The following is a 27,937-nucleotide window of genomic DNA, read 5'->3' on the forward strand; positions in this document are numbered from 1 at the left end:
ACTTGATAAAGATGAACAATAAAATTGTTTTATTAATAATAATATTTTTTCCCACCACAATAAAATTTAACAAAGGCTCACTAGAAAAGTGTCAACTTCTGTGTTCTGTACAGTAAATACAGTACGTTGTAAAACTGGCCGTGTGGCACAGCAGCTCATTCAAACAAAAAAAAAGATTCAAACATTTTTCCATTATTTACAGATAAAATCCACATTAAAACTCAGCCGACAAACATCACAGAAATATAGCGCAGCTTCGCGCTAACAGTGGCTAACACCTCCCGATAAAAGCTAAATGGCTAACGAGCTAGCTAGCTTACAGCTGCTTTTACGCCTCCTACCGAGGGGCCGCTGAGTCAGACTTCATGTCCCTGTGTGACTGCGGCCTGTTCAGAATCTCTTAGTGACTAAAACACACCAGGACATTTCTGTCCCCATCCCGTCGTCTGAAGGCAGCAGCTTCTGCTCTGACTGAGTCTCCACTCCATGTTTTCTACCCACACCATCTGTTTGAGCAGCTAGCGCTGAGCTAGCTTTGTAAAGGAATGCACTTTGGTAGATTCAACCAAATGCCCTGGATGTTAGTTACAACTATGACAACAGTAATGATCATAATAATAATGACAACTGAGCAATCTGAGGTACCAACATGAGAAAAAAAGAATGCTTTAAAACCACATTAATGCTAATGCTAGCAGCCTGCGTGAGGGGCTCAACGCGACTGTAGCTAGCAGGTAAAAACTTGCTATGTGCTATTAGCAGTCAGTTAGCAGAAGGCTAGTGCTAGCTTCACTGTAGAGAATATCAACATCAGTGCAGCAGCTAGCGGCTAATCGCTAGCAGTCAATCGGCTAGTGTTAGCTTAGCCCTGTCGTCGGTGGGCGACAATTGGCTGATATGTGTCTGTACATTGTGCAGCCATGTTGTGTTACCCCAACCCCCCCATCACACCCCAAAACACACACAGACACACAACACACCACCGTGTCAGTGTTGGCTTTAAAGCTGCAGTCTGTGTTTGGTGTATTAGCTTTAAGAGCTAAAAATTAAAAAATACATCCATTTCATTTACAACGATGAAAGACATTTTGGTCAAACTTCTAAGCAGATAAAAACTCAAATTTGTGTCAAACAACTTGTAGAATTACAGACATGTACGTTTCAGGTTTGGTGTCTCATTATTACCAGCGTTGTCCATTTTTATTCACTCCTATTTGCATCCTTCTTCGAATTTATTATTTTCCTTTCATTTGGCAGAAATGGGCTTCCATGAAACGCTTCATTTGGTATGAATGAGAAAGTCGATAAACAGAATTCAACTGTTCATTTAATGTTTGTAATGGATCATCAAGTTGGCCTCCGCTCCATCGACAGGATAGTGTTGGCACTGTCTGAAGTTTAAATAAATGCTCTCTCTTTGTTAGAATTCACGTTGTTACGACCACAGTGGGTGTGATTAGTTTTATCTGCAACAATTAGCTGAATGATTTATCAACAGATAGCTGATATTTGTTTGGGTTTGTCCGTGAATCTTTAAGATGCTCGTGAGGTTTTACCATTTATACAATCTACAGTTGAATGCTTTCTGAGGCTGGATTTGCACCAAACTTAGCAATTGTTGCCATGACATCAGCACGGTAAAGGTGTGTGTGTGTTGTGTGCGTTGTGTGCGTTGTGCGGGCACGACATGGCTATGATACTGAAGGCACAAAGTTACGACTCTCAGCTCTCCCTCACTAAAAAACATAAAAAATTTAAAAACAAACACAATCAATCAACCAACCAATCAAATCTTTAGAAAACAAACAAAACATCAAAGAGGACCGCCCCCACGCCTTCCTCCTCCTCCTCCTCCTCCTCAAAGAGGGCAGAGCTTCCCCTGAGATGGGCGGAGCAGGTAGTGTCTGTGTTTTGCTTTAGTTCCTTCTGTGCATCACATCTCTGCCGTCCACTTCCTGTGTGCTACATTACAACGCCGTCGCCAAGCTGACGGCGCTCACTATGAACCCTGGGATCCTCCTCCTCATCCCAGTGTGACTCGATTTTCAGAGTGCGTTCAGATACCGTTGTGTGTTCATACAGATATGTGTGTTTGTGTGAGGGAACAAGCTTTTAAGAAAATGTCGAAATTGCACATACACGCTGCTACACACACCCGACACACACATTCAAGTATACTTTATGAACTGCACATCATAGTAAATATGTTGATTTGATTAATAAATATTAGAGTGTAGTAAATAAATAAGAAGCTCCTCGGACGCCCCCTCCCCTCCCCGATCACATTGATAGATCTGTTGACCAATACTAACCTTTGATCAATGTGTAACCAGTTAGTTTAACTGCTACGCTCCACATTATTGGAACTGGTTATTTTTCCGCTTTGATCTGTTTATTTCATCGTCCTGTTTAATCCTGTCTGATACCTTTTGGGCCCTGTCACTCCACATAAAGGTGAGGTGTCTCCTTCATGGGACACTGACATCACAAGTACTTCCAACGGAGTCTTTAAATAAGCATTTAATGATAATAATAATGATAAGAAATGTCTCTTCTGATTGGCTCACTGACCTAGTGTCATCAGAGCAGTCCTCTAATGGGTACCAGCACTTTAAAATAAAAGACTGGATTTGTCTGAATACGGGATATTTTAAAATAAGGGTAACTTTAACGGATGGAGGAATTAACTTTGCACTAATTGCACTAAAGTTATTGCAGCCAGTCTGGAGTAAATTAATGTGACTAGTTAGTCCTAAATAGGATCTGCAGAACGAAGAAACCACATCATTATCTGATTCCACTGAACCCATCCTGCTGTGACTGGGCCACAGCAACGGCAGTATTATTTGTAAAAAACAAGACTAAATAACAACTCATTCCACCCAGCACGATCACATTTACTGCATCTTCGTTTCCCGACGTGATTTACATTTTCTCGTCTTAATCTTCTCCCTCCAATCTTAATGCAGCACTTCAGTGTGGGAATAAAATGTTGGTTTGTGTTGCTGTGTTCACACCTCCATGCTGAAACCAGAGGAATACATATCTCTATATAAACAGCTGACCTCCTCAGACTAGCTGCACAGTCCTAAAATATGACTCACATTTCTCTGTTCGGGGGCCTGTATGTAGGGAAGCGTCAGACTGCTGAGCTCCAGTTACATAAAAGTTTAAGAAGACTCGTGAAACCCGGTCTTGTTAATCCAGACATACAGATTCTCTGCTCCATTTCAGAATTTTTTTTAGGATTTATAGCTGTGAAATCCTGAGAGCTGCTTTGTTCTACAAACAGTCCGAAGGAAGAAACATTCGGTCCTTTATTCCATTTTGGCTGAACTTATCTGTCGTCTAAACGACGGCTGCAACATCTAGACCTAGACAGAGAGAAAGATAGAAGATAATTTGGTGTCAGGAGGCTCAAAATCTTGGAATTGTGAGTCTATCCATCTATATGTATATATAAAACCTTCTATCTGATGACCATCAGTGGATGATAGGAAAATGTGCCTCCTCCCTGATTTATCAGCTCAGTAAACGTTATCCTGCTGAGTTGGATGGTCTCATTCTCTAGTTTCAATAATAATAATAATAAGTCTTCAATACAGCATGATGTTCATTTTTGTTCATTTTTGAAATGATGCTCCATTTAGAGGAAAATAGACCAAATTGCAAACTGTGAGTCTGGTTGATGGTTGACAGTCCATCAGACGTTAAATATTGGCCGACTAAATATAAACTACATTCAATCAATGCCACTGCTTCATTTTACTTCATATAAACAAGACTTTGGTTTCCAACACTCCTGTTTTAAAGATCAGAGCCCTTTTTAAATTGATTTACAGCTCGTCCATAAAACCACCTTCAGTCTACTTTCCCTTTCTCTCATTTTGTGTAATCAATAACCAGATTTTGTTCATTAAGTAGGGAACAAAATGGTCCTGGTTCAACCGAACACCTTCCTCTTTGCTAAACGTTCTCATCTTCCTCCCCTGCAGTCTTAAATAAACTGTAAATCTGAGGAGTTAAAAACATTATGTTATTCTGTCTGTGCTTTGTAAGGCTGGGCAGTGGAGAGCTAACAGGCTATGGCTAAAAGAGGCTAAGACTAGCCACCAGACTGCCAAAAAGGCAAATAGTGAGCCAGCTATAGCTAGCTGACTGATTCAAAGTTTGCTAGGCTAACTGCTAGCCAGCTAAAAGGTGTGAATTGTTATCATCGTTTCAGCTAAACCAACATATAGCTGTCTGACAACTAAACAGTGCCAGTTAGCAGTTAGCTAGCTGACAGGCACAACGCTATCATGGTAACATTGTAAAACAACAGCTAGCTAAGAAAATAGCCAGCTAACAGGTAGACGGTTCAGTTAGGGGTGCTAGGATGTTGACAAATGGCCACTAATGTTCCCCTAATTGAAATAAACCAAAAAACTGGATATTTCATATTGATATGAAAAAGACTAGAGAGCAATTTTTTTTGCATTTTTTAGCTGAAGCCTTCTACACATATATCTGAAAGATTTGTCCATTGAGAACATAAATCTTTTTTAAGAGGCTCCATTGTTGTCTGTCAGATATGAACTTGTAAGACTAAAAATCTATAATTGTTGTTTTTGGTGTCTGATTGATTAATCGACTATGAGCTCAGCTAAATTTGCTAAAAATTGAAACAACAAAAAAGAAAAACTAATTCAAAAAGCCTTGTTCCCTCCATCAGCACCATGTTTTTCTGAGTGTGTTTGTGTGTTTGGAGCTACAGAGTGGTGTGTTGTTTTTTGATTGTCTGAGCAGCTTCAAAATCACTGTGACTTGTCCCGCTGCTCACAACATAAAACAACAAATCAAGACTGAGAACGCACCCCAGTTTACCAAGTTCCCTTCAGCTCCGTTTATATCCCAGCCTAGTCATTCTGCATGTCAGCATCCCAACACAAATGTTCCATGACTGTATTTGTCCTGAACGCACCCCAACAACGCTGTGAAATTCAACGCAATAAAACCAAACGTGCTTCAAAACTGGACAAACCAGTGTTATTCCAGTTGCAGCTGGTTGCTCGTGGCTGCTCGTGAGCTCAGCCTTCCCTTCCCATCACAGCATGCGGGGTGCGTTCACTCTCAGCTGACCAGCTTGGGCAGAACTGTCCTAGGCTGGATGTTTCCATTGGCGTCAGTCATTGCTGCCAAATTTGTCCTGGTTTTGGAGGAGGATGTGGTGGTTGAGGAGGTGGTGGCAAGCTTGGAGATGGAGGTGATGGCACCGTCAGAGGTGGTGGTGCCCCGCTTGGACGACGAGGTCTTCTCCCCCGAGATGGTGGTTCCTGCCGGAGGCTTAGGAAGTCGTCTCCTGAGCCACGGGTGGCGTAACGCCTGGCTGGGTGTCATCCTGAGTGCTGGGTCCCACTCCAGGCACTGTCTGAGGAAGTCCAGGAAAAGCGGGTCGTCGCAGCCCTTTAGCGCTGTACTCCATTCTTTGCTGCCTGGCGGGCCGCGTACCTTTCCCCGCCGTGATCGGCCACCGTTCAGCACAGCGGTGCCATCGGACAACGTGGTCACCGTGCAGTAACGTGGGTAGCCTTTGGACGATACAAAGTTCTTGGCTCGTTTGGAGGCGTCAAGGAGCTTCTGGCTGGGCATGCCCAGCAGTTCGATGATGCAGGCCAGTTGGTCAGCTTCGTCTTCGCCTGGTAACAGCGGGTAACCAGTCAGCAGCTCAGCCAGGATGCAGCCTAGAGACCACATGTCAATAGGCATCCCGTACCTGGAGCCTGGAGGGTGGGGGTAAACCAGTCAACATCGGGATTAAAGCCTCAAACTTATCAGCCAACAAATTTTCCTGATGATGCTGATGAAGCCAGAGAACACGATTAGCTTAGCATTGAACGTCGTCTTACCTAGAATGACCTCTGGTGCTCGGTAGAACCTGGACTGGATGTAGGTGTAAACTCTTTGATGTTCATAACAACTGGAACCAAAATCTATGACCTGGAGACAGACAGAAGACAGATTAATGGTCATGTCTTCAATAGCTTTCTGGGGGCGACATGTCCAATGTTGATATCTTACCTTGATGCCGCTTCGTCCCTGCTGTTTCAGTAAAATGTTCTCAGGCTTGAGGTCGCAGTGAATGATGCGGTTCTTGTGCAGAGAGTCCAAACACTGCAGGATGGAGTGGGCGAACTTCCTGACCAGCGGGAGGCTGAAGCCCTGGAACTTGTTCTTCTTGATGAGCTCGTACAGGTTCATGCTGAGCAGCTCGAAGGTCATGCAGATGTGATTTCGGAAGGTGAAGTTCTCCAGCATGTGGATGACGTTCATGCTCGAGTCCTTGTCCTGCTTCCTCAGGTGCTCCAGGATACGGATCTCCTCCGCCGCCTGCCTGTGGAAGCGCTTCTCGTTGCGGACCATCTTCAGGGCCACGTGAGCCTGCGACTTATGGTCGAATGCCTTCACCACCTGTGGGGGTTAGAAGATACACAACGAGAAATGGCAAAAACCTTGTGAGAGTATTCTGGAATCAATTTTAGTAATCAGAGTATTTTGAGTTCTTTGGGTGAACGTTGTATCTGCTGTGTCTGAAATCAGCTTCATTTTTGTTGGAGCATTCGTACCTGTCCGAAGCTGCCTTTGCCGATGACCTTCAGGACTTCGTAGCGGTAAGCAATGTGGTCGTGCGGGACGTGGATGTAGGATCCTTGATCGTCGTCATAACCACCATTGTTGGCTCCGCCTATCGTTCCTGACTTCTTCTTCGCATTTGGACCCACAAAGTATACTGATGAACAAAGGAGGACACAGAATGAATTGTACACCATGCACCAATTATTTCTTCAATCAAAAGAAAAGATAATCAAAGATGAAGAATTCTTAATTTACAGCAGGACGCCTGCTTGGCAGTTTTAATTTGCATGTATTCACATCACCGATTAAACCTGCTCACCTTCAGGGTAGCTGAAAACTTCGTGGTGTTCAAACGGGGACATTTTGGACATGAACTGCTTCATGGCGTGCTCCGGGGACAGGGGGTTGGGCTTTGGCTTGTCCATCATCTTGTTGGATGTGGCGCTGCCCTGGCGGCAGTGATGGGCGGGCTCAGAGGCTGAGGTCTGTCGGTCGGGCAGTGGCAGGCCCGGCCGGGTGGAGCTGAGCGGAGCGAGGCCGTTGGGCTGTGAGGTCAGGACCGGACGCTTGTTGGTGTTCTCTTCGTACAGCTGAGTGATGTGGACCTGTGACTGTGACGACAGCTGGACGGCCTCCGACATGGTGGCTTTGGAGCCGCCCTGAGAAGAACGCAGAAACATCAGTGAGGACGAGGAGGTCACCTCTTCAGTTAGACATTTAGTCTGAAAAACAGCAGCATTGGCGAATGGAGGAAAATTTAAAGTGTTTCCAGAGTCCTGACTGAGTCAAATCTGAACTGCAGACAATAAAGCCCTGGGATAATGCAACACCTTAGATGGACGACGTTGAAACAAACATGCTCATTTGTTGCATTAATAAAACAGCAGCTGTCACATCTCAGAGGTCGGGTGTTCGCGTCGCGTGCTGAACATCAGGTGAATCTCTGGATAATTAATGTGCACAGATCAGTAATGAAGAACTCAGTCTAATGATGCTGATTAATGGACTGCTCTCTCTCTTGCTATACTTATTATTCTGTCTCTTTGTCTCTTGCCCAGTGAGTCACTCCCTGTTGCCGTGGTAACAAGCACACCTGGGCCCTTTTAGATAACAGAAGTGCATTTGGTTTCAGTATGCGCACACATACACACACACACACACACATGCACACACCAGGGGAAAAAGTGGCTGAATTCAAAGACCTGGTGTTTGTGTGTGTGTGTGTGTGTGTGTGTTACAATCTGGACAGTGAATGTTTTGAGGGAGACAAAAATAGGAAGTGAAATATGACATGAAATCAAAAGAATAACACCCACAGCAGTCTAGTCTGTGTGTGTGTGTGTGTGTGTTGTCAGTAGTTACAGTGACGTGAGAACAGAGTGTTTGGCTCTTGACACCCCCCCCACACACTCTTTACAATAAAAGGGAGAAGTCATAATATGGACATTTGAGGAATATTAAGCCTAAGAAAAAAGTAAGCAAAGGTCACATCAAATCTGGTAATTACACTGATAACTCACGTGTAACTCAACACAAATCTGAATCTTATCAGTTTTCCAATTTGACTCATAACTACAGCTGACCGGTTGTCCTGATGTAAACTCTACACTGACTGCTTCCATATGTGGCTTGTATGCTCTGTTTCCTGTGAGTTCATCTTATACTTCATAAAAGACTTGACACTAACAGGATACCAGAACTTCTGATAATGCCAAAAGGACTGATACAATAAACAACAACGCTATCAATTAGTGTGTCTGTGAGTGTATGGCTGTGGTGTCCTTCACACCAGTCCATAAACCAATCACCTGTTTAAAGCGTCCTGCAGCAGAGGGCTATTATTAGCCTCCTGGCTACAGCTGACTGTTCCACAGAACTGCTGCCCAGCCTCATTTGTCCACCTGCTAACTTTATGCAAATCTGTCCCTAAAACAGCAGCAGACCGATCTCAGGACTAGATTGATCCACATAAGAGATGGTTAGATTTTCTATGATAATCATTAATCTTAACAGTCCAGACTTTTTGCTTTTGGCTGTCCATTCAGGTTCAGGTTCAGTGGAATGATCTGAGCATAAGAAATGACTTAAAGCGCAATATATGTATCTTCACCGTCAGGGGGTTGTGGTTGTTGTTCCGAAGTGGCGGCAGGGCGACGGGCGACGTCGTCTGAGAGCCGCTGTGACCAGGAGAGTAGACCGGCTCGCCCACTTTGCCTGCAGGCACACAAAAACATAAAGGATCAGTTTCACCGTTTGTTCTTCTGCTTATTTAGGCGATTTCACTTTCATCTGTCTGCAGCTCAGACTCGGGTCCTTTGTGTTTACACTGAGCTGAAACACAGCTGGAAGAACTGGAAATGTTTCATGAGGCCAAGAGATTTATCAATTTTGAGATGACAAATAAAGCAAATTACAGATTTCTTTGTCCCAGAAGTCCTGACAGCTGGTTTTTAAGGTTCAGTTTCTGAATCCAGGCTGAGACTTCACTTTATTAACATTGAACCTGGACCTGATTTATAATCCAAGATTAGACTAGACTAGAGGTCTACGTTTAGACCAAGTGGACCTTTAAACCTTTAGACTGTATGGGATTTTTAATCAGTCGTTGTTTTGTCCAGAAATAAAGATGTGACATTTTCCACCTTCCTCATGTAACTCCTCTTTCGTCAGTTGCTCACAGTTGACAAAAATTAAATGCATCAGATCCTCATCTAAGAACAAATGAGATTAGTAAACATTAAACAAACACTAGAGCACTTGATAGATTTAAAGTAGTTCTGGTTTCACGGTATAATAAATCACGGTGTCCCTTGAGAGCTTCCACTGTTGCTGATTAAACACGCTGAAAAGTAAAAACCGGCAGCAGCTCTGACTCACCGCTGACGACGCGACACGGTCAAACTTTTAAGGTACAAGACGTATCTTCGTCTCCCTTCAGCCTGCCAAATATCAGAGGAGGTGACCGCCCCCAGGAGAGCGGCTTATGTAACACGTATTTCAGGCACACGATTGGCGATCTCCTAAAATATTAGAGAGTGGTCGTAGTCCCTCCGACCCACGAGGGTTAAATGAGGAGAGTGGACTCAAATTAGAAATGACTGAAGAGATTACACACACGTATAAACTTTCAGACAATTCTTGACAGACAGAGGCGACGAAAACGGCTCAGTTAACTAATTAGTTCACTAATAATTTACTTCAGCGTTAACTCAGGAGGTGAAACAAAAACAACTGTACGTCTGTCGAGCATTTCAACAACAATCCCTTCAGGCCACAACAAATAGATTTACACTCTGTTCAAGACAAAATCAGGGTTTTTAAAATGTGGTTGAAGCTGCTAAAAAAGGAGAGATGGCTGTGCAGCTAGTCGAATGGTTTTTGTGCATGCTCATATCACAGCATCCTGGGTTTGAGTGCTTCCTGTTGCCCTTGCTGTCTCAATAAAAGCGAGAAATGTTCTAATTTTTTCTCTGTGTATCAAGAGGAAGACTCATCCTGGACCTGAGTGACCCAGGACCGGATCACTTTGGGTGTCTGATGGTCCTGCAGGTTGATTCAGTCTAAGGAGGATGAAAGTTTTAATATAGCCTGATAATCCCAATTCACCTCCTACCTCTTTCTCTCTCTGCAGCTCTTTCAGTGACATAATGAAACTCAAATCTTTTTCCAAAGTAATAAGAAATCAGCTTAGATGCCTCTGATGTTCAAAGCTTCCTGGACTTTGTCACACTGAACCATTAGCTGGTGGCTAAAGAGAAGAGTCAGTTTAATCAGATAACGATTTATCAGTAAAACACTGAAAAACAGACAATCACTGTATTTACCTTGGTTAAACAACTGATGAGTTAATTAGCAAATCCCCATCAGATCAATCTATAATGGTAACTGAGACTTTGACCCTCACAGTCCTATACAGGTGGAGGCAGACAGATGGTCTCCGCCTTTAATCTGAACGCTTCTTTTAATCTTGCTAATGAGGACAATTTGGCGATCTATACAACTGCACAACCAAAATCTGCACACACAGTGGTAACACAATGCACTACAACAATCAATACAACAGAGTGCTCCTGAGTGTTTATCCTGCTGCTGAGACCATCCATCCCTTCGTTAACTGACTAGACCTTGTTTTAATCTCTTTCAAGCGCTTTTATTTTGAGATGTCCCCCATAAACAACATTAAATTTCCTTGAACTTATTGGAAACACAGACCATTTAAATGAACGCAAAAAACACTCAACAACCACCCAGAGTTCAGTTGAGTCAGCACTTTTCTTGACTCTTACTGTGAATGAAATTGTTGTTTTGTTAAAAACAACAAATTTAAATTAGAAGCTGAGGCATATTTCGGTGGAAAAGGTACATTGAAAATAACTTATTGTGGTGTTATGAAGGTGAAACTCCAGTATCACAGGGGCCCTGGGGCCCTTCATCAGCTCCCTGGGGCCTCTGGGCAGCACATACTGATAATGTGACATGGGGGGGTCTGTGCTGGGGAGCATGTACAGTATTCCTGACAGACGCTCGCTAACAGAGATGAACAGCGGTGAGCCAAATGTGAACTCGACACTGAGCTGGAAATGCCAGAGCGCCGGCATGCTGCTCAACAGGACAGGCAGGGAAAACCTGCGGCAACGTGACCGCACGCATGTCACACTGGGGCGATTGAGAGAGAGAGAGAGTAGGAGCTCATAGGCGAGAACGGTGCAAACAAAAATGCATCCTCTTATCAGTTCAACCTGATGACATTTTGTCCCTGTCCCGCATTGGCCACCGTAGATGAATCACTGCCATAGTTGCTCCTTCCTCTGGGGATGAATGTGATGTTTTAATTTTATGGACAAAACTGTTTCTGGTTGAAAGATCCATATGGTCTAAAGTCAGACCTCCGTGTGATCTTTCAATATAAATCAAATCTAGATGGCAACATAATCCAGTGAAAGTATCAAAGGTCTCGGTCCAGAGAGAAATGTTGACAGTCTAGATTCAAAAATTGCGACTGATCAAGCAGGATTCTTTACAGTGTTGGTGCATGGTCTGAAACTGGAACATAAAATGGGACAGAACTGAGGATGCAGTCTACAAACAGCCTGCAGGAAAAACACTGACTTCAAAAATCACACCACTAATGAGCTGGACGTAAAAACACCAATCACGAAAACATGTTGTAAAACAGAGATTAAAAGATAAACAAACCCCAGAGTCTAAGAAATATACCAGTGGATAAAATGTCCAGCAGTGAGGAGGCCAACACACAAACACTGAAGTTACCATCATTATTCTGATAATGACGCACAAACCTAAGTAAACAAACTAAAAGTTGTCACATAACAACCTCAAAATTGGTTTCTTCCAATGCGAGGAGTACAGGCTACACTCAGAGTAAGCAATAATACTTTATGGCCAGGTCACATGCATGTAACTACATTTGTTTCACATACTGACAGAACTCTAACACTGATATTACCAAGCAGGCTAACAGTGAGCTGGCAAATTAGCATCAGCTTTGTATACGTATAATGCTAATGATCCCATGGCATGCTCCGAGCTGATGGTAATAACTACGACTATTAATGTCCAAAACTTCATACACATAAGTTTTTAGCTTTGGATACATGTCACACTTTGGGCCTTGATATTTCATGTTTTTTAAGCATGAAACATTATTACTAGTGATAAAAGCTACAAACTTCTGCAAGCAACTACAAACCAGTTAAACATCGCAATTCAGTGTAACTAGACTTTCTCCTCTGCTTCCCCCGAAACACACCTTATCACAACATCCTCAGTGTAATTCTCTTCACTATGGTGTTATATACAAATCAGATTTTCTGCCGTAACTCAACCGAAAAACAAACAAACAACTCACTGAAAAACTTAAAAAACGCAACCAGCCAGCCAGTCAGTTCAGTTTATATCTTTCAAACTTTCCCTGTGTTGAAGTGAGAAGCCGCTGTGTCCAGGTTCCTAAAGGTAACCCATCAGGTCCCTGTTTTAAATCATCTTCACAAACATTTCTAATGAGTTTATGACACACAGAACTGTACAGGGCAAGCCGTAGTAATGAAAACAGCTCATCTATTAACACAAAACTCAGATGTAGTGAATTCATTATAAATATGTCAAAGATCTGAAAATATCAGATCCGTGTGGCCTCACGACGACAGTCATCATTGCATCAAAGCATGAAAAAGACCAAATACCATATTTCTGATCTGGAAACCAACTGGACACCCGGTCCTATTAGTGGTTGGCATCAACAAACCAAGAGCTAATATTTACACAGTCATGGCGGATTAATTTGCTCTTCATTTGGACGTCTTTTGGGAATATTTGTTCTCAATTGCTGGCACCATGTAATCGGCATTCAACATTGTCAGTGTTGTAATTTCCGTCAGCCATCTTTGGAGGAGAAGGTGGATCTGACCTGCTCTGTTCTCTGTCCTGATTGGGTGGAACATCCTGTCAATCACACCATACAAACAATTTTCCTCTAAATGAGCTTGCCATTTAAAATTAATGTACATCTGGTATGGAGGAAGGTTTACACCATAACCTCACTAGGAAAATGTTGATGGCGTTAATAAGGTGGGAGGGGGGCATCTTCCCATAGACTTCATTGCGCTGGGGCTCCAACCAGAGGAGCCCCCTGTTGGTCGGTCGGTGTAATGCAGGTTTAAGGCTTTTCAGCAGATCCATAAACGGCTTCTTCTAAATATAAACGATTTACACTAACTGAGTGAATAAAGTGTGGTTATAAAGCTGTAACCGGACAGGAAACATCTAATAATGGATGGAGCTCAAACGGCTAAAACCACCGACAACAACCGACGGCACAACAAAAAGAGAGGGCCCCGGACCGGGAGCTCACCGGGAAACCTGCCGCTGTCCGTCGGTTAGCTGGCTAAAAATAACCCGTCAGACGGGGGGAGGTGGACGGAGCCGTTGTGTGCTGTTCTTGTCATTACTGTCGTTATTATCACCATCATTTCCCTGTTTGCTGTCTGCTGCTCTGCCGTCTGATTCTGACTTCATTTAATAAACACAAAAAGAAGCACGACTTTCCGTCTTCCTCCCCGTCCGTCCCCGGTGAAGTTAAGCTAGCTCCGGCTCCCTGCCCGGCCCCCCGGCCCTGCGGAGAACCGGACAACAGTCAGCGGGAGGTCTGCGCCGCGGCCGGCCTGGCTCAGGAGCCACCGGGCCGTCCGCGGAGGATGTGCTCACCCGTCGGGAGGACCGAGGCTCCGGGCTTCTTGGTTAACATGGCGGCCGCTCCTCTCCTCTGGACCCGGGCGGGCTGGACGCCTCCTCTTCCTCCATCTGCAGCTCCTCCTCTTCCTCCTCACTGCTCTAAACATGCAGCTCCTCCTCTGAGCTCACTGTTGTTGTTGTTATTATTAATACTATTGTTGTTAAAGTACAGATATCATTATGGCATAAGACCTTAATAATACATTATAACTGACTCTTCTTTCATTTATTATACTGTAATATCATTTCTTTGTTTCTATTAAACTGTTTGGAGGGTTTCTATTTTTAACTGCTGTATATGTTTTATTGTTATTTAGGTTAAACCTCTACTTATGCCTTTGGAGTTATATTTATATAGATGGTCAGTGGCCACTTTGTTATCAGTTATTAGAACTAAATAAGACTCAACAGCTCTGCCATCAACACAGTTTTTTGTGTTGGGTATTAAACATAAACAGGTTTCGTGTATAAATTAATTTTTATGTTTATTATCAAAATAATTGTTTTTGTGTCGTCTATTTACAGCCATTGAATGTTCAGAATATTAGAAACACCTCAGATCATACTGCATTCTGGTACAACACGGTCACCAACACAATGTTATTATTTGAATTGTTAATTAAAATGAATAATTCCTGAGCACTGTTACATACATTTGTCTGTCAGATTAGATTATATGGTACCAGTGTGGATTATTTCTGGCAGTAACAGGATGAAAGTATTATTTCGAGATTTACTTCTGGGTTGTGTTAGCCTTGTCAAACTACAGGTAACCATAGCAACAACAATGATGCCACACTCACCACAGAACAGGAGGAAGTTTAACCCACGTAGGAAGACATTTCTCATTCGAGGTGGAAATGGCTGAGGACCGAGGATTTCTCTCTGCTTCGAGTCCCAGAAAACAAAAACTGAAGCTGGTGGAGCAGCAGAGTTGAGCGTCGCTGCATCTTCCTTATGAGGGCATCACCACTTTGCACAGCATGTGATTGTTTATCGAGCTGCTTGGAGACCAACAACATGCTTACATCAGAGACGAAGAAGGCTTTCCTGGTCATGCTTCTGGGTAGTGTTGCACTGACAATAAAGTTTGTCCAATCTATGGGTGTGTGTTTGTGCGTGAGTAAGTGTGTGTGGCTCAGGTTTCACAGCTTTTAGTTAAATTACATAGGAGTGTGTGACTTATTTAACACTGACACATAATGGCAACAGAGTTACCTGTGTCAGCAGAGAAGATGCAACCACACCTCTCAGTTCATCGCTCAGGTCAGACAGTGAGACGTCGACCTGGTCAAAGAAGGTTTGAGCTGGGCTTCGGTTCATCATGGCAAGGCAAGTTTATTTCTATAGCACAATTCAACGACAAGGAATTCAAAGTGCTTTACAGAGACACTAAAACATAGCATGATTAAAGTTTGAACAAAGAAGAAAGAAAAAAGAACAATAGATGAAATCTGATAAAATCAGTAGTTAAAGTATGATTAGATTTTAAAACTCAGGCTTAAAAGTACCAGTAGATTCAAAGCTTTCAAGGTCCTCCTCCATCAAATGTTAGGAGCTTTCCAGCCAAGTTCTTTTGCTCCAGAAGTGAACTTTATTGATCTCCCACATGTGCAGACAGTTCAAGTTTAAGTAAAATTACACCGAAATTCAATTTACAAACCAAACAGGATAAATGGAGATAGAAATGACAAAAAAAAAGAATAAAATAACTCCTCCTGTACCATTAGAGGACACCTATAAATGCATCACTAATTTAATGTACCCTGGTGATTTCTCAGTTCATGAAATGCAAGTCCTTGTTGTTATCTACAGGAAACAAAAGATAAACTGCTTTTGAAATGATTGTGATTGTGTGATTATGTTTAATCTTATTTGATATTTTGTAACATGGATGTACTGTTATAGTCAATGTTATTGTTTGGGTGTAAAACTTAAAGGTAACATTTTAGGACAGCTGGAGGTTTGGCTCAACACTGAGGTAAAGTATATTGATTAGATAACTCAGGGACTTTTTGGAGGAGAAGTAATGAGCTGATGTTAAAACATGACTGCCACCTGCTGATTCAGCTGACAAATTATAGAGGCTTTTATTGTGTAAAAAAATAATCATAAAAATTGACCGGAAGCAGTGAACTCCGTGAAAATGGCGGCCGGCCGAGGGGAGTTTTTCCGGAGTTTGTTGGAAGGTTTGGAGAGAAAACCTCCGAACCCGGATCCTCGGAGAGGACGGCCCTGTCCACGGAGAGGACAGCCGGGACAGGGAAGAGGACAGCCGGGACAGAGAGGAGGACAGCCGGGACAGGCGGCCGGAAAAAGGACGGAGAGACGGTGGACAACTCCGAGGCCGTCTGGCGGAAGTGATAAGAGGTGACCGGTCCGCCACGTTAATTATGTTTTCAAACGTTAAAAAGCGACGTAATGACTCTCAATTTGTGTCCCAGCCGCCCCGGACCGATCAGAGAAAAAGAGAAAAGTGATTTTCATCAGATAAAAACTTGTTCATCGAAGGAAAACTTAGTGGAAAGGTGAGTTACCTTAATTAGCCACCTGGCTACGTCACACGGCGTTCACAGTAAAAGTCCACTGACTTTTTTAAATGTTACACTTGTTTGTGTTGTTTATTTAAACGTCAAAAATACAGCTTCTTAAATCATTCTACTACTGTTATCATTTCTTATCTATTGTAAATAAAGTTATAATGGAATAATCAGGAGAGACTCAGTCTGGTGGCTCATGACTCCCAACGGTTGCCAGTAGTAACGCCTGTTTACTTCCTCTTCAGGTTGCCGTCTGAGATTCTGATCAAGATCTTATCGTATCTGGACGTTTCCTCGCTCTTCTGCATCAGTCACGTCAGCAAGCTCTTCCACCAGCTCGCCAACGATGAGTGAGTCTGTTTTATTACAAACGCTGTCAGATCAATAAAGCTTTTGATGACAAGGCTGGGCGGCGCTCACCTACAGCCAGTTCTACCTGCGACCTTCTCTCACCGTAGGGTCATGTGGTATAAGATTTACGCCTCAGAGTTTGGGGGTCAGACGTGGAAGCTGAGGTCGGCGGACGACGCGGCCGTGAAGGAGGGTCCAGTGGAGGTGGGGGATCTGTCGCTGGGTCACTGGAAGAGGGTTTACTTCAGGACTGCGGCTGGTCAAGAGATGGGGAAGTGGAGGAGAGAGCTGAGAGACATCAGTCCATACACCGGGTTACCACGGCAGACGGAGTGGGTCCTCCGGTACCAGCGTCCCTCCTTCTGCCTGATTTATTCGCTCAGTAAACGCTTTCCTAATGAGTTTATGGTCTCAGTCTCTAGTTTTAAATCTTCAATACAACACGATGTTCCGTTTTTTATGTGGTCAGTATTAATATTGAAGCCAGAGGTCTACTTTTAGACTGCATGGACCTCTAATTGGTGGGACAGTTCATATTTCCATCCTATGAACAACACATGACACGTTCAGCCCTTTGAGAGAAATTAGAGCTCCTTCTTAGATGAACCTATTATATAAAACTAATAGTTAGTTGCAGCCATGCATGTGGATACTGTTGTTTTTGTTGGAAGGAAAAGCAGCTCAGTGTAATATGTGAACTGAAGTAACTCCATGTTAAAAGAAGTTGAAGAGTTGTTGTGTTGTTGTTTAGGAACCTGAATGTGAGCTGGGAGCTGACAGTGTGCGACTGCTTGGGACAGGAGAGCATGCTGCAGCACAGCCGAGCGTACTTCTTTGAGTCCTCTGTGATCGTCCGCTGGAATGGAGGCGACTTGGCCAGCTACCATCACATCAGCAGCATCCAGCTACACGGAGTCAGGAAGGAGGCGATGAAGAGGCCCAGGAAGTAAGAGACACCTCCTCTGCCTCGTCCTGCCCTCCTCAAGTCCACCACATATTCACAACACCTCCTCCTGTCCCGTCAGGCCTGGATGGCGGTCTCTGATTTTAAAGCTGGACATGAAGGCTGAGCCTGGTTGTTTCATCGGGAAAGACAGACTCATCAAATTAATGCACCTGACTCCAGGTGTCATCATCGGCGTCTGGAGGGTTGGTGTTCAACAGGAAGAGAGCACCTTTCTCATGTTTTTATAATGTGAACATAACTCAAACAAAATGTGTGTGTAGGGTCAGAGTAGCGTTGCCTTTATCATGGTGAGCCTGCACTTTCACAAGCTGGTGGAGAAGAGTCTGCTGGGATCTCCAGCCTGGTCGGTTCATTTCTCATCACCCTGTCTGTTTTTTTTTTATTCTAACAGCTCAGTATTACTTTTATAAGCGATGTATTTTACCTCTTCACAATAATCCCTGAGTTGCTTTTTGTCCCCTCCGACAGCCCGTACTCTGAACCTGTGGACAGGCCGCCTGTGTATGATTTGGACCCAGAGTTTGGCCTTCACGGCTACACTCTGCACTTTGTGCTGCACAACACCGGCACTGAGATCATGTCAGGTTACTTCCGCCAGCTCTCCTGTCACACAGGTAAACTGATGACATAATGCAGTTCGATTACATGATCAGCTACTCATCACATCTGCTGATGGTTATTTTTATCTACCAATCTCAGAATATTATATCCTGACTGTTCTGATTGTGCAGAACGTAAGGTAGAAACCTTACGTGTCATTTGTTGCGGTGATCAGTTCAGATCCAGCGAGGCCTGGTGGAGCTGAGAGTCATCGACAGGACCAATTTGTCCCAGCACAGGTCTCTGTCGGGGCACGTCAAGCTGCCCTGGAAGAGCAACGAGCTGGAGGGCTCAGTGGAGGTATGACTGTCTGATTATCATCCAGGTTTTTTCTTCACTCCAACTGGATTTGTATTGGAAAAATAATCCATCCACACCAAGAACAAGAAACCATGAATTTAAGGTTCATCATACAAATTCAAACCAAACCAAAATCAACACGAACCCCGGCGCCGTCTGTCACCCTCTCCAACTCCTCCGGCCTCCAGTCTCCATTTTCATCGAACAATGTCGAAAACAAGACGAACGTCAGAGATGAATCAGGATCAGAGGTGTGAATTATTGTTCTTGGTGTGGACGTCCTTAACACATCCTGTGAAATTCACAAAGCTCAAGTTAAGTTGACGGTTCCAGCTCTGATGGGCTCTTTCTTGCATGGTGTAGAACTGCTGCATCATGACACTGACTCTACTGGACGAGTTCCACAAACCCTTCTGGTGTGTCAGTTCGCCCATTTGCATCACAATGGCAAAGATGTCGCTGTCCTTCGACTACAGTGGTGAGCACTTTCTGATGAATTACCAGAACCCAGAGGGGCAGGTGAAGATGAAGCTGGTCTGGCTGAAGGAGCAGAAGCAGTTCTTCCTCATCAGCCTTACCGTCTATGTTTCACTTTCCAAAGTCAACCAGCATTTCAGCAGAGACTACTGAAGATGAACCTCTGGATTATGATTTTTTTCAGTTCTGATGAGACTGAACTTTGAGTTTTCTGAGTCCAGATGCTTGCAAAGTGTCTACGTTGTAATTTTTGTTCATAAGGAGTCTCATTATGTAAAAATTTAAGAAAAATCTATGTTCATAGAGTTCAAAATAAAAGCAAAACTGTATAAGGAATGCTCTTAACATATTTATCAGGGAAAAAACTGAAATTCATATTATTCAGAGAACACGGTGAGTAAACAAATAAATTCATTACTTAAGAAGACATGTAATTTACTCATTCAGTTTATTCACGGTTTTTGGAAAAAGCTCTTTTTTTTTTTTTTTTTGAGTGGAGCACTTCTGCAGAATCTGTGTTAAAAAAATTAAACTTTCTTCATAATCCAAACGGCCACCTTTTCTAATGTTTCACATGGAGCTTGATGGCAGAACCTTTATACACATCTGCATTCCTTCAACAGCATCCGGTCTCATCATTTGACTCTTTGACGATCCCTAAATCTCAGGAGATCTTCCCTTTAACCTCAACCCCGTGGTAAAGCCTCCCCGAAGAGAAGCTCTGTTTTCCTGAAACATTGACAGCAGGATTAAACCTGCTGTCAATGTTGTCAATGTTTGTGTCAATGTTTACCACAGTAAACTTCTTTCCCACTGTCAGAAAAAAACAGGTAGGGAGTTGGTGTATCAGGATCAGTTACATCCACGGCGAACTCCTGGACCTTGATCAGCTTGGCTTTGTCAATCATCGTCTCAGGAGGGATGTTGACTTGTGTCCAGTTCTGGGTGGATAGAACAGAATCCCTGGACAGGAAGCTGAGCGCGTCTTCGGTGTGTGACAGCTTCTCCACCTCAGCTCAGAGATCTCCTCCGGCTTCTACTTAGCAGCAACACACCGATGAGTTTTTTGCAGTTTACTTGAATGTTGTTGAATTTCATAATGAGGAATAACTATAATAAATGTGATAATATCTTCGAACTCTGATATTCTCTTCATCAGATCATTGAATTATTAAAGACGAAGACCCCAGTAAGACAAATCTGTCAGCAGAAGACACTCCAGCTGTTCTCTACAGACCTCATGTCAGGAAATGGACCGGCACAAACGGCTCGAATGAATGAAGTGGGAAAGGGCAGGTTATGATAATGAGTTTCACCACAGCAGAGAAAACAGTTTGTGAGGACAAAAAAGCTGAAATAGTTCACTCTTACTTAACACTATTACTAATTTGCTTTTAACTGAGAAAGCTCATATTACCATAAAGTTAAATAAACTTTATCTATAAATATATATATACCAGGCAGGAGGAGGACTATTTTGACGTCATTAAAAAGGGAGGGACTGAGCAGAGGTGTCTGCTGGCTGCTGCAGTCATTAGTTCTGCCACTAGATGGTAGGAGGGAATCATTTCACCCAGTCCGCTGAGTTGATGCTGTATTTACCTTTAGATCATTGTGTCAGAAGAGTCGGGAGAGATTTCTAACTCAAAGTGTCACATAAGACCATTTCTGATATATATCAGAAAACGTCTTGGTCAAGATTCAAGATCAAGGGTGAAGTCTATCCACACAACACACACACAGCCTGTCTTAGGCATAAGAAGACATGTCACACGTATGTTGAGATTTGTCTGACTATGTTGTTAGTAGGGCCGATGTAAATAGAGATTCCCCATCTGACACCTGTGTCTCTTTCACCACAATGAGATCCAAAAGGGAAGAAGACAAAAGTGCAGTATCGATAAAAACCTTTAGACACCCACATTGCCATCTGCAATTTTAAGGCAAATTTTCCACCTTGACAAGCCTGCAAACATCTGTTTAAACAACAACATCAAATGGAACTGTCAATCAGGGAAGACATTAGAGGTGAAATGTAGAAAAAATAGAATAAAGGTGTCAGGGAAAGAAAGAACAATGCAGGAAACCAAAGAATAAAAGCCAAATGAAAGTTAGAGCAGGTAAAGGAGGCAAAGCAGGTGGCAGGAAATCGAAACGAGAAAAGTCAGAGAGGGGACGTACCATCAGAGAGGAAACAGGTAGAGCAGGCTGGTCTGCTTACTGGCCTGAAGGGAGTCTCCATTTCTGCCTTCATTCTGTAGGAAGCTGGAGTCGGTGAAGGGCAGTGAGTCCTGAGTGCGGAAGAACCAATAAAGAAGAACATGGCTGTGAATAGATGTGTCAAATACCTGCTCTTCTTCTTCAATCTGCTCTTCTGGGTGAGTCTGGAATTTAAAAAATATAGTTTTTATATTCATTTCAAACTCGTTCAGTGGTGGTGTGTTAAGAGATTTTGCATCATATTTGAATTGTGTGTCTCTTTTTGGGTTTGTGGCATTGACAGGTTTGTCTGGTTTGTCATTGATGATTGAAGTTGTTGGATGTTGAGTAAATTGGTTGTGGTGGTTAACAGTCTTTGAAGCACTGATGTGGCTTTTAACTGCAGAATTATGACCATTTTATTCCTCTTTACCTCTCAGACATTTTAGTTTTGGTGTTTTGTATTTAATCTTTCTCTTTAATTTATCTGCCAGTTTGGTATTTCGTTCCTTAATTTGCTGTATTGTACGGCTCCATCTGTCATCGTGTGGAGCTGCTGTGTTTCTGCCTCTCTTTGTCTGAGCTCTTTGTTTGTCGGCCGTAGAACAGGTTGTGTCTGTCCCTCCTTCCATAAACAAATGTTTGCTCAGTTTCAGGGCGTGTCCCGTCGTCACGCCATCACGCCCTCACCGTGCTGCGATTTTACAAATGAAGCAACAGCCATTGCTCAATGTGAAGAGTCTTTACAGATTTTCTGAAACTTGTCAGTTTGTTTGTGCTTCATTTGACTGGATTTCCAAATATTCTTTGAGGGCGGTTCCCAATCAAAACCACATGTTGCATTCTGGTTAATCTACAGCTCCCCTCAGCTATTTGGGTAAAGTTGTTGCTCAAAACAAACTTATCAGAGGAGGCGTGTTCAAAGAAGAAAGGCGGTTTCATTATTTGCTTTAAATCGTAGCAGTTTTCAAAATGGACACGTGGAGAGAAGAGTAACGTTCTGAAAAGAAAGACCAACTCATAGAAACTGAAATCTGTCTGTTTATATGCTAAAATCAATTATAGGTCACCAGTTTTCCAACATAAGGCTGGCTGTTGCCAAAACAAGACTCTTACTGACCCGGTGAGACTTTTTGGAGGTGTCCAGGAATGATTGTGTACTTTCAGACTTTCTCTGTTACCCCCTGAAATGTCAATTAACGGCTGACACATTGAAATCACACAGCTTGATCTTTTTGGAGCACCTTAAAAACATAATAAACCCCAAAGAATTAACTCGTAACAATTATTCACTTCTCAGTCTTCCAGAATGTTAATGATGTAACTCTGAAGGAACGTGTTTTACAGCTCTCTCTCCACGAGAGACTCAGAGTTTCCACCATTTCGCACATTTGTACGACTCATCATGACTTTAAGTAGATCTGTCAGATCATAAAGACTGAATTTGACACTGAGCATTGGTGGGGGGTTAGAATAAATAGTTCTAAATAGTTCATTTAGATCCTCCTCTTATTTTGGCCATCCTGACTGACAGATGTCTGATCCTCGGGATCTCTCTCTGCTGACAAACAGAAATAAAGAATACGACTCTCCAAACTCCCTAAAATCTCCTCCATCACTTCATCCTGCTTTTCTTCTTTAAAATGTCTGCCTGGTGAAGGAAGCTCCATCTTGCTGAGGTTATTTCAGTCCCTCGCTTTTGTTTCCAGAAACAATGTTGAATCAATGTTAACTGGATTGGCCCCACTCAGTGGACGTAGCAGACATGATGTGTTCGCCTAATGATGATGATGGCGAGGGAGTGGTGGGGCTGTTTTTTACAGTCAACTCCATTTACTGTGGCTTTGCAGCAGCTTTGAGTTGCTAAGCGAAGCCGAAACTCAGACCTGAGAGGAGTTTGAGCTGCCAAAACTGCTCCAAACACATCTCACCAAGTATGTTTGATGTTTGACTGAAGAGATATTACCAGTTATCTACTGCTTTGTCTCTGTGCATTAACACCAGTTAGCTCATATCCTCCATGAATAATAGATGCTGCGTCCAGGGACTGTTTGTGCAGAGGAAATGGATGAGCTAAATGGAAAGGTGCTGATGATGTGGTTGGCGGATTTTCTTGGACCTGAGTCCAAAGAAGCTAATATGGACACCATCAGATAAAGATGTAGAACGACCCAAACACATGACAGGAACTTTTCTTTGGTTATTCTGCTCTACTCAGTTTTTCTCTGCTGGTCAACTGGTAGAAACAGTTTGTGTCTGAATGGGATGTCCGATGAGTCAGTCGGACTGAAACCACTCACTCACATGTTGTCACTTGTGTTAGTGCTGTAATGTTGTGTGTGTGTCTGTGTTCAGTTGTGTAATGACACCGTCTCTTCGGTTCAGTGCTGCAGTGGATTTGTGCAACAGTTGGTGTCGTGCCAGTGTGTAAAACTGAGTCAGTACTGAGGAATGAACCTACAAGACTTACAGGTTTCATTAATCTTCAGTTGGATCGATTATTTAAACACTTGTTTGATTTGTGACATTTTTAGTTTCAGAGTTTATATTTATACTGACTTTACGTCCCATTCACTTCACAAGTAAAAAAAAGAAGATCTGTTGATGGCTGTATGGAAGCCCAGCAGGGACATGAAGTAACATTACTCCTAACACCGATGTGTAATCTGCTGTTATGTAAAATCCAATTATGTTATTACTCCCCGGAGGAATCACTGAGCTTTATTGTCAGTAACTGCATGAACAAAGTGCAGTGATTGGACTAATGGTCACTTAAAAAGACAGGAAGTTTACTCTGGAATATGACATGATGTTCAATCTGAAATCCTAATCCGATATAATGCTTTTTATCTGCAGGCCAATAAATAGGACTTGAAATGATCATGTAAATCTTGTAAACTATATTCCTAATTGATTGTAAGACATTTTAGTTCTGGTATCTGTAATGTGCTGACCGGCTGTGATTTAGAGCTGGTTGTGTTTGTGTGTGACCTGACTCAGTGATTCACCTTTTGATTTAAGAAAACCAACACTTTAGTTCTGGCATGTTTGCTTCCCTTTGGAAATAAATCAGATTAAAGAGCGAAGAAGCATCCCAGATTCTGTCACGGATAGTTTCACCTTCATGGTCGTCCTCGCTCCTCCACAAAAACGAGACGTGTTGAGACACAGTGGGAGAAAAAAGAGGAATCTCCTCTTTGTTGTGTGTGAAGGTTCTGCTGAGTGATCTGAAGGCCCGTCTGAGCGCGCTGATGGAGGATTTTCCCTCCAGTCGTGTTTTCACTGACTTGTCTGTTTGTTGCTCAACAAACGTGAACTTTACGAAGTCTCTCTAACTTCAGTTTGAATCAGCAGATATTAAAAAGTGTTTTAGGTCTACAGTATGCAGGTGACACTGCACCTCCTTTGTCTTGGTTAGACGAGCAGACTGTACCAACAGTGGTGTTACCTGTCTTTGTTGCTATGGTTACTATCATAAACGATCACGAAGAGATTGAGATTTGAACTGATGGGAACAAACTAAAGTTGTTTGGATTCTCCTCAGGTCGACCTCAGGGAGCAGCTGATTGTGGTTGTGCTGGTTTCACTGGTCATGTTTTTATTGATTCAGCCTTTCAGAATAAGAGCTGGGTATAAATAGACCAGGGGTGTGGTGGTTTTTCATGTGCTTTGTGTGTTTTTGCTGCCATTGAAACACAAAGTTCATGTCTTCTGCAGTTTGTCACATCTGTTTCCGTTCATTCAACTGTGAACTGAATGATGCCGATTATTTCCACCAGAAAACAACTTCTCCTTCTTTCTCTTTTAAAATAAATCCACTAATCATTTGATTTAGAAATCATCAAAATATATTTTTGTCTCAGTAAATGGTTTCTGACATGTTTTATATTTGTTTTCTTGTTTTGGACTTTTTAAATGAGGACTCTTTTCTAATTATTATCTTTTCTAATGAATTATGTATTTAACTTGTGGACACTATTAATGTAAAGTAAAAGGAATGATTTAAAACAACTTTTGAAAATGGAGTGATGAAATCCTTTTTTTATTTTAATGAACACAGGTTTGTCTGTGTTTCTGCATGTTTCTTAATTTCCGTCCATTACATCCTCATTATGTTGTAATCAGCCTCAGCTGGTCGGTCTCCATGGAGACGGTGTGGTCGTGTCCTCCGTCCAGGTCTGGTTTCAGGCTCTGAGGATGAAATGTTGATGCTGGATAATCACTTACAGCAGCCGGTCTGTGGCGGCTAATTGCATGAGTGGTGAATAATAAATGTCAGTCATTAGACCAAAGTTTCGCCCACGAAGAAGCTGGACTCTGGCTTTTTGTGAAGTTGGCCCTCGCTGCAGGTTTTTTTCCTCCACTAGATGTCGCCAGATCATGAAGAATGAACTTAAACTCTGTCTGTCTGTTCAGCTGAGCGGTTGCATCATTCTGGGCGTGTCCATCTACCTGAAGGTGTCCAAAGATGGAAACGAGGTGAGTTTGATTATTGAAACCAAAACTCCTCCAAAATCTCTACATCCACAACATGTAACAGACTTCTCCTCTGGTCTTCAGATCACCAATGAGTCTCTTCCCGGCGTCGACCTGATGATCGCCATCGGTGTCATCATCATGGTGCTCGGCTTCCTGGGCTGCTGTGGAGCCATCAGGGAAAACCGCTGCATGCTGCTGCTGGTGAGCGCTCGGACTATTTCCTGCAAATAAAATCAGCTCACCTTCACAAGCTGATAAAATAAATTAGTTTTGTTTGTCCTCAGTTCTTCATCTTCCTGCTCCTCATCTTCATCCTCCTGCTGGCAGCAGGAATTCTGGGAGCTGTGCAGGAGAATACGGTAAAACAGGAAGTGACTGTCCCGATGGCGCCGGTGCTCCACTCACGTGTGGGAGGAATAACAGTTTGTCTGTTTGTGTTGTAAAGGTGAAGGATTGGATGAAGGAACGTCTGGAGAAATTAAAACCGCTGCTGGCTGAGAAGGAGAGCCTGAGGAACGATCTGGAGAAGCTGCAGGAGGAGGTAAGACACATTCTTGATGATGATGATAGTGGGGACAGTTACCATGGTGACCAAACAGAGGGGCTCGGCCATCAGCTCAAATTTAAAGACATGATGTCACTAAAATCTGCTGGGTAGCTGTGTAGTTTTAGGTTTTGGCATCCTGATAGAAAGAACCTTTTCCTTGTGGATGTTCCAACTGATTCTTTCCACAAACGACAGATTGTTGTGTCTTTTGTGTTGTTTTGTTGTTACTCCCAGCTCAAGTGTTGTGGTCTCACGAATGGACCGTCAGACTGGACTGCGATCCCCGACTCCTGTCGCTGCAACAAGACCGAGTCTGACTGCAATACGTCTGGCCTCTACAAGGAGGTGAGCTCAGAGCCGAGAGATAAAGATAAAGCCGAGATCACACTGTAATGTACACCATGATGATGATGTGTTCTCGCTGCAGCCCTGCTCCACTAAAATCATCAGTCTGATGGAGAAGAACATGGAGGTGGTGCTGGGAATCGCCTTCGCCATCGCCATCCTGCTGGTCAGTTCACACACAGGAAGCTTACTAACATTTCTCCCTCCTGTCCGGAGGAAGGAAGGAAGCTTTAGACCGCAGACAGACATAAAGAAATATTTAGATGAGTAAATAAATAAAAGTCAAAATACAGAAAGAACATTTTCAGTTTGTATTTATTTATATTCACCTCATTTTGTTCTTCTCTCTGCAGATCTTCGGCATGGCCTTCTCCATGGTCCTCTACTGTCAGATCGGCAGGAAGGACGGCGCCACCTCCACCAACGCCTGAGGCTCCGCCTTCGCCGCAGCAGTGCCCATGCATCATAAGCCTAATGTCAGTGCTACAGAAATTTAAACTGTGCTTTTATTGTGAAGGAACACGCTGCTATTTTGGCTGATGGTTTGTTCGTTGTGACAAAAATGGTGTCCAGGTTAAATATTTTTAGATTTAGAACAGATATTATCAGAGTGCCATGTGAAAAATGTGAAATCACTCATTTAAAGGAAAGAAACGCAGAATAAGAGGATTTAAATTCACAGAGAACGTCTTTTTAAATATTTGTGGGCATTTTAAAGACTCATCATATCAAAACAAACATTTAATAGAGCCTCAAAGAACAAAGTCAAAAATACAAATCCACATCATGATTAAACATGGAGGCTCATTACTTCTAGAAAAAATAGAAATAAGTATGTAAATATATGTGGTTACATCATCATGGGTTCAATCTAATATGAATAATTTTAAAAGTTTTACTTTTAAAGATTCTGGAGCTTTTTTGTTAATGTCATTCAATCTTTTCTGTTTATGATATAATTTATTTGTTTCTTTTTTGGGGGAAAGAATTGGCTTCCATACATCGATACCAAACATGCACTGCTGTAACTGTGTTGTAAACTTCTGCCATTGCTCTGAAAACGCTAAAAAAATTATCCTCAGGAAGTGAAAGTTGTGTGATTGTGTTGTTGTAACATAAACATTCAGAAATACAAGTTCTACTAAGAAAACCATAAGCTTTGAATTTGACACTGTTGTTCACTGAAGTTCTCATTTAGGAACCTTTTTCTTTTTCTCTATAAACGGTTGAATCTTGTTTTTTCTTTTTTTACTGTAGAATATTTTT

General features: G+C 42.7%; 3 protein-coding genes across 7 annotated transcripts; 2 read left to right on the top strand and 1 right to left on the bottom strand.

Moving 5' to 3' along the window:
• Positions 1-14: 14 nt before the first annotated feature.
• dyrk2 (dual-specificity tyrosine-(Y)-phosphorylation regulated kinase 2) lies at positions 15-13,943 on the bottom strand. Of its 2 annotated transcripts, none has more exons than XM_029495735.1 (7): positions 13,840-13,943; positions 8,726-8,829; positions 6,935-7,274; positions 6,606-6,769; positions 6,061-6,450; positions 5,889-5,979; positions 15-5,762 (listed from the first exon to the last, which is right to left on the bottom strand). In XM_029495735.1, the coding sequence occupies exons 1-7, from the start codon at positions 13,877-13,879 to the stop codon at positions 5,113-5,115; spliced, it is 1,779 nt and encodes a 592-aa protein (XP_029351595.1). In that variant the 5' UTR covers positions 13,880-13,943; the 3' UTR covers positions 15-5,112. The 2 variants fall into 2 exon arrangements, with proteins under 2 accessions (XP_029351595.1, XP_029351596.1); XM_029495736.1 differs by lacking the exon at positions 13,840-13,943 and adding an exon at positions 13,487-13,830.
• On the top strand, positions 7,189-27,907 carry tspan9b (tetraspanin 9b). The gene is made up of 10 exons (XM_029495740.1): positions 7,189-7,199; positions 18,136-18,139; positions 21,367-21,479; positions 25,717-25,779; positions 25,861-25,980; positions 26,064-26,138; positions 26,225-26,320; positions 26,561-26,671; positions 26,754-26,837; positions 27,025-27,907. Exons 3-10 carry the CDS (start codon positions 21,423-21,425, stop codon positions 27,100-27,102), a joined length of 684 nt encoding a protein of 227 aa, XP_029351600.1. The 5' UTR covers positions 7,189-7,199; positions 18,136-18,139; positions 21,367-21,422; the 3' UTR covers positions 27,103-27,907.
• LOC115037242 (F-box only protein 15-like) lies at positions 16,009-19,520 on the top strand. 4 transcript variants are annotated; one of them, XR_003840454.1, is made up of 10 exons: positions 16,009-16,236; positions 16,311-16,394; positions 16,652-16,756; positions 16,865-17,101; positions 17,509-17,703; positions 17,783-17,906; positions 17,985-18,067; positions 18,193-18,338; positions 18,505-18,875; positions 18,988-19,108. XR_003840454.1 is itself a non-coding variant. In XM_029495737.1 (10 exons), the coding sequence occupies exons 1-10, from the start codon at positions 16,013-16,015 to the stop codon at positions 19,252-19,254; spliced, it is 1,590 nt and encodes a 529-aa protein (XP_029351597.1). In that variant the 5' UTR covers positions 16,009-16,012; the 3' UTR covers positions 19,255-19,520. The 4 variants fall into 4 exon arrangements, 3 of the variants coding, with proteins under 3 accessions (XP_029351597.1, XP_029351598.1, XP_029351599.1); XM_029495737.1 differs by having other exon boundaries at positions 18,500-18,624; positions 18,988-19,520; XM_029495738.1 differs by having other exon boundaries at positions 16,865-17,089; positions 18,500-18,624; positions 18,988-19,520.
• Positions 27,908-27,937: the final 30 nt, after the last annotated feature.

The sequence above is a fragment of the Echeneis naucrates genome, chromosome 23 (assembly GCF_900963305.1).
Source record: "Echeneis naucrates chromosome 23, fEcheNa1.1, whole genome shotgun sequence".
Lineage (NCBI taxonomy): Eukaryota > Metazoa > Chordata > Actinopteri > Carangiformes > Echeneidae > Echeneis > Echeneis naucrates.

Bases quoted from the DNA above. Each gene is read 5' to 3' on its own strand.
- dyrk2 (XM_029495735.1), bottom strand. From the start codon at position 13,879: ATGTTAACCAAGAAGCCCGGAGCCTCGGTCCTCCCGACGG. The intron at 8,830-13,839 runs GTGAGCACATCC...GTGTGCCTGCAG, and splicing joins AGCCTCGGTCCTCCCGACGG to GCAAAGTGGGCGAGCCGGTC. The intron at 5,980-6,060 runs GTAAGATATCAA...GTCTGTCTCCAG, and splicing joins AGGGACGAAGCGGCATCAAG to GTCATAGATTTTGGTTCCAG.
- tspan9b (XM_029495740.1), top strand. From the start codon at position 21,423: ATGGCTGTGAATAGATGTGTCAAATACCTGCTCTTCTTCTTCAATCTG. The intron at 25,780-25,860 runs GTGAGTTTGATT...TCTGGTCTTCAG, and splicing joins TGTCCAAAGATGGAAACGAG to ATCACCAATGAGTCTCTTCC. The intron at 26,321-26,560 runs GTAAGACACATT...TGTTACTCCCAG, and splicing joins TGGAGAAGCTGCAGGAGGAG to CTCAAGTGTTGTGGTCTCAC.
- LOC115037242 (XM_029495737.1), top strand. From the start codon at position 16,013: ATGGCGGCCGGCCGAGGGGAGTTTTTCCGGAGTTTGTTGGAAGGTTTG. The intron at 17,704-17,782 runs GTAAGAGACACC...CTGTCCCGTCAG, and splicing joins GCGATGAAGAGGCCCAGGAA to GCCTGGATGGCGGTCTCTGA. The intron at 17,907-17,984 runs GTTGGTGTTCAA...ATGTGTGTGTAG, and splicing joins TCATCATCGGCGTCTGGAGG to GGTCAGAGTAGCGTTGCCTT.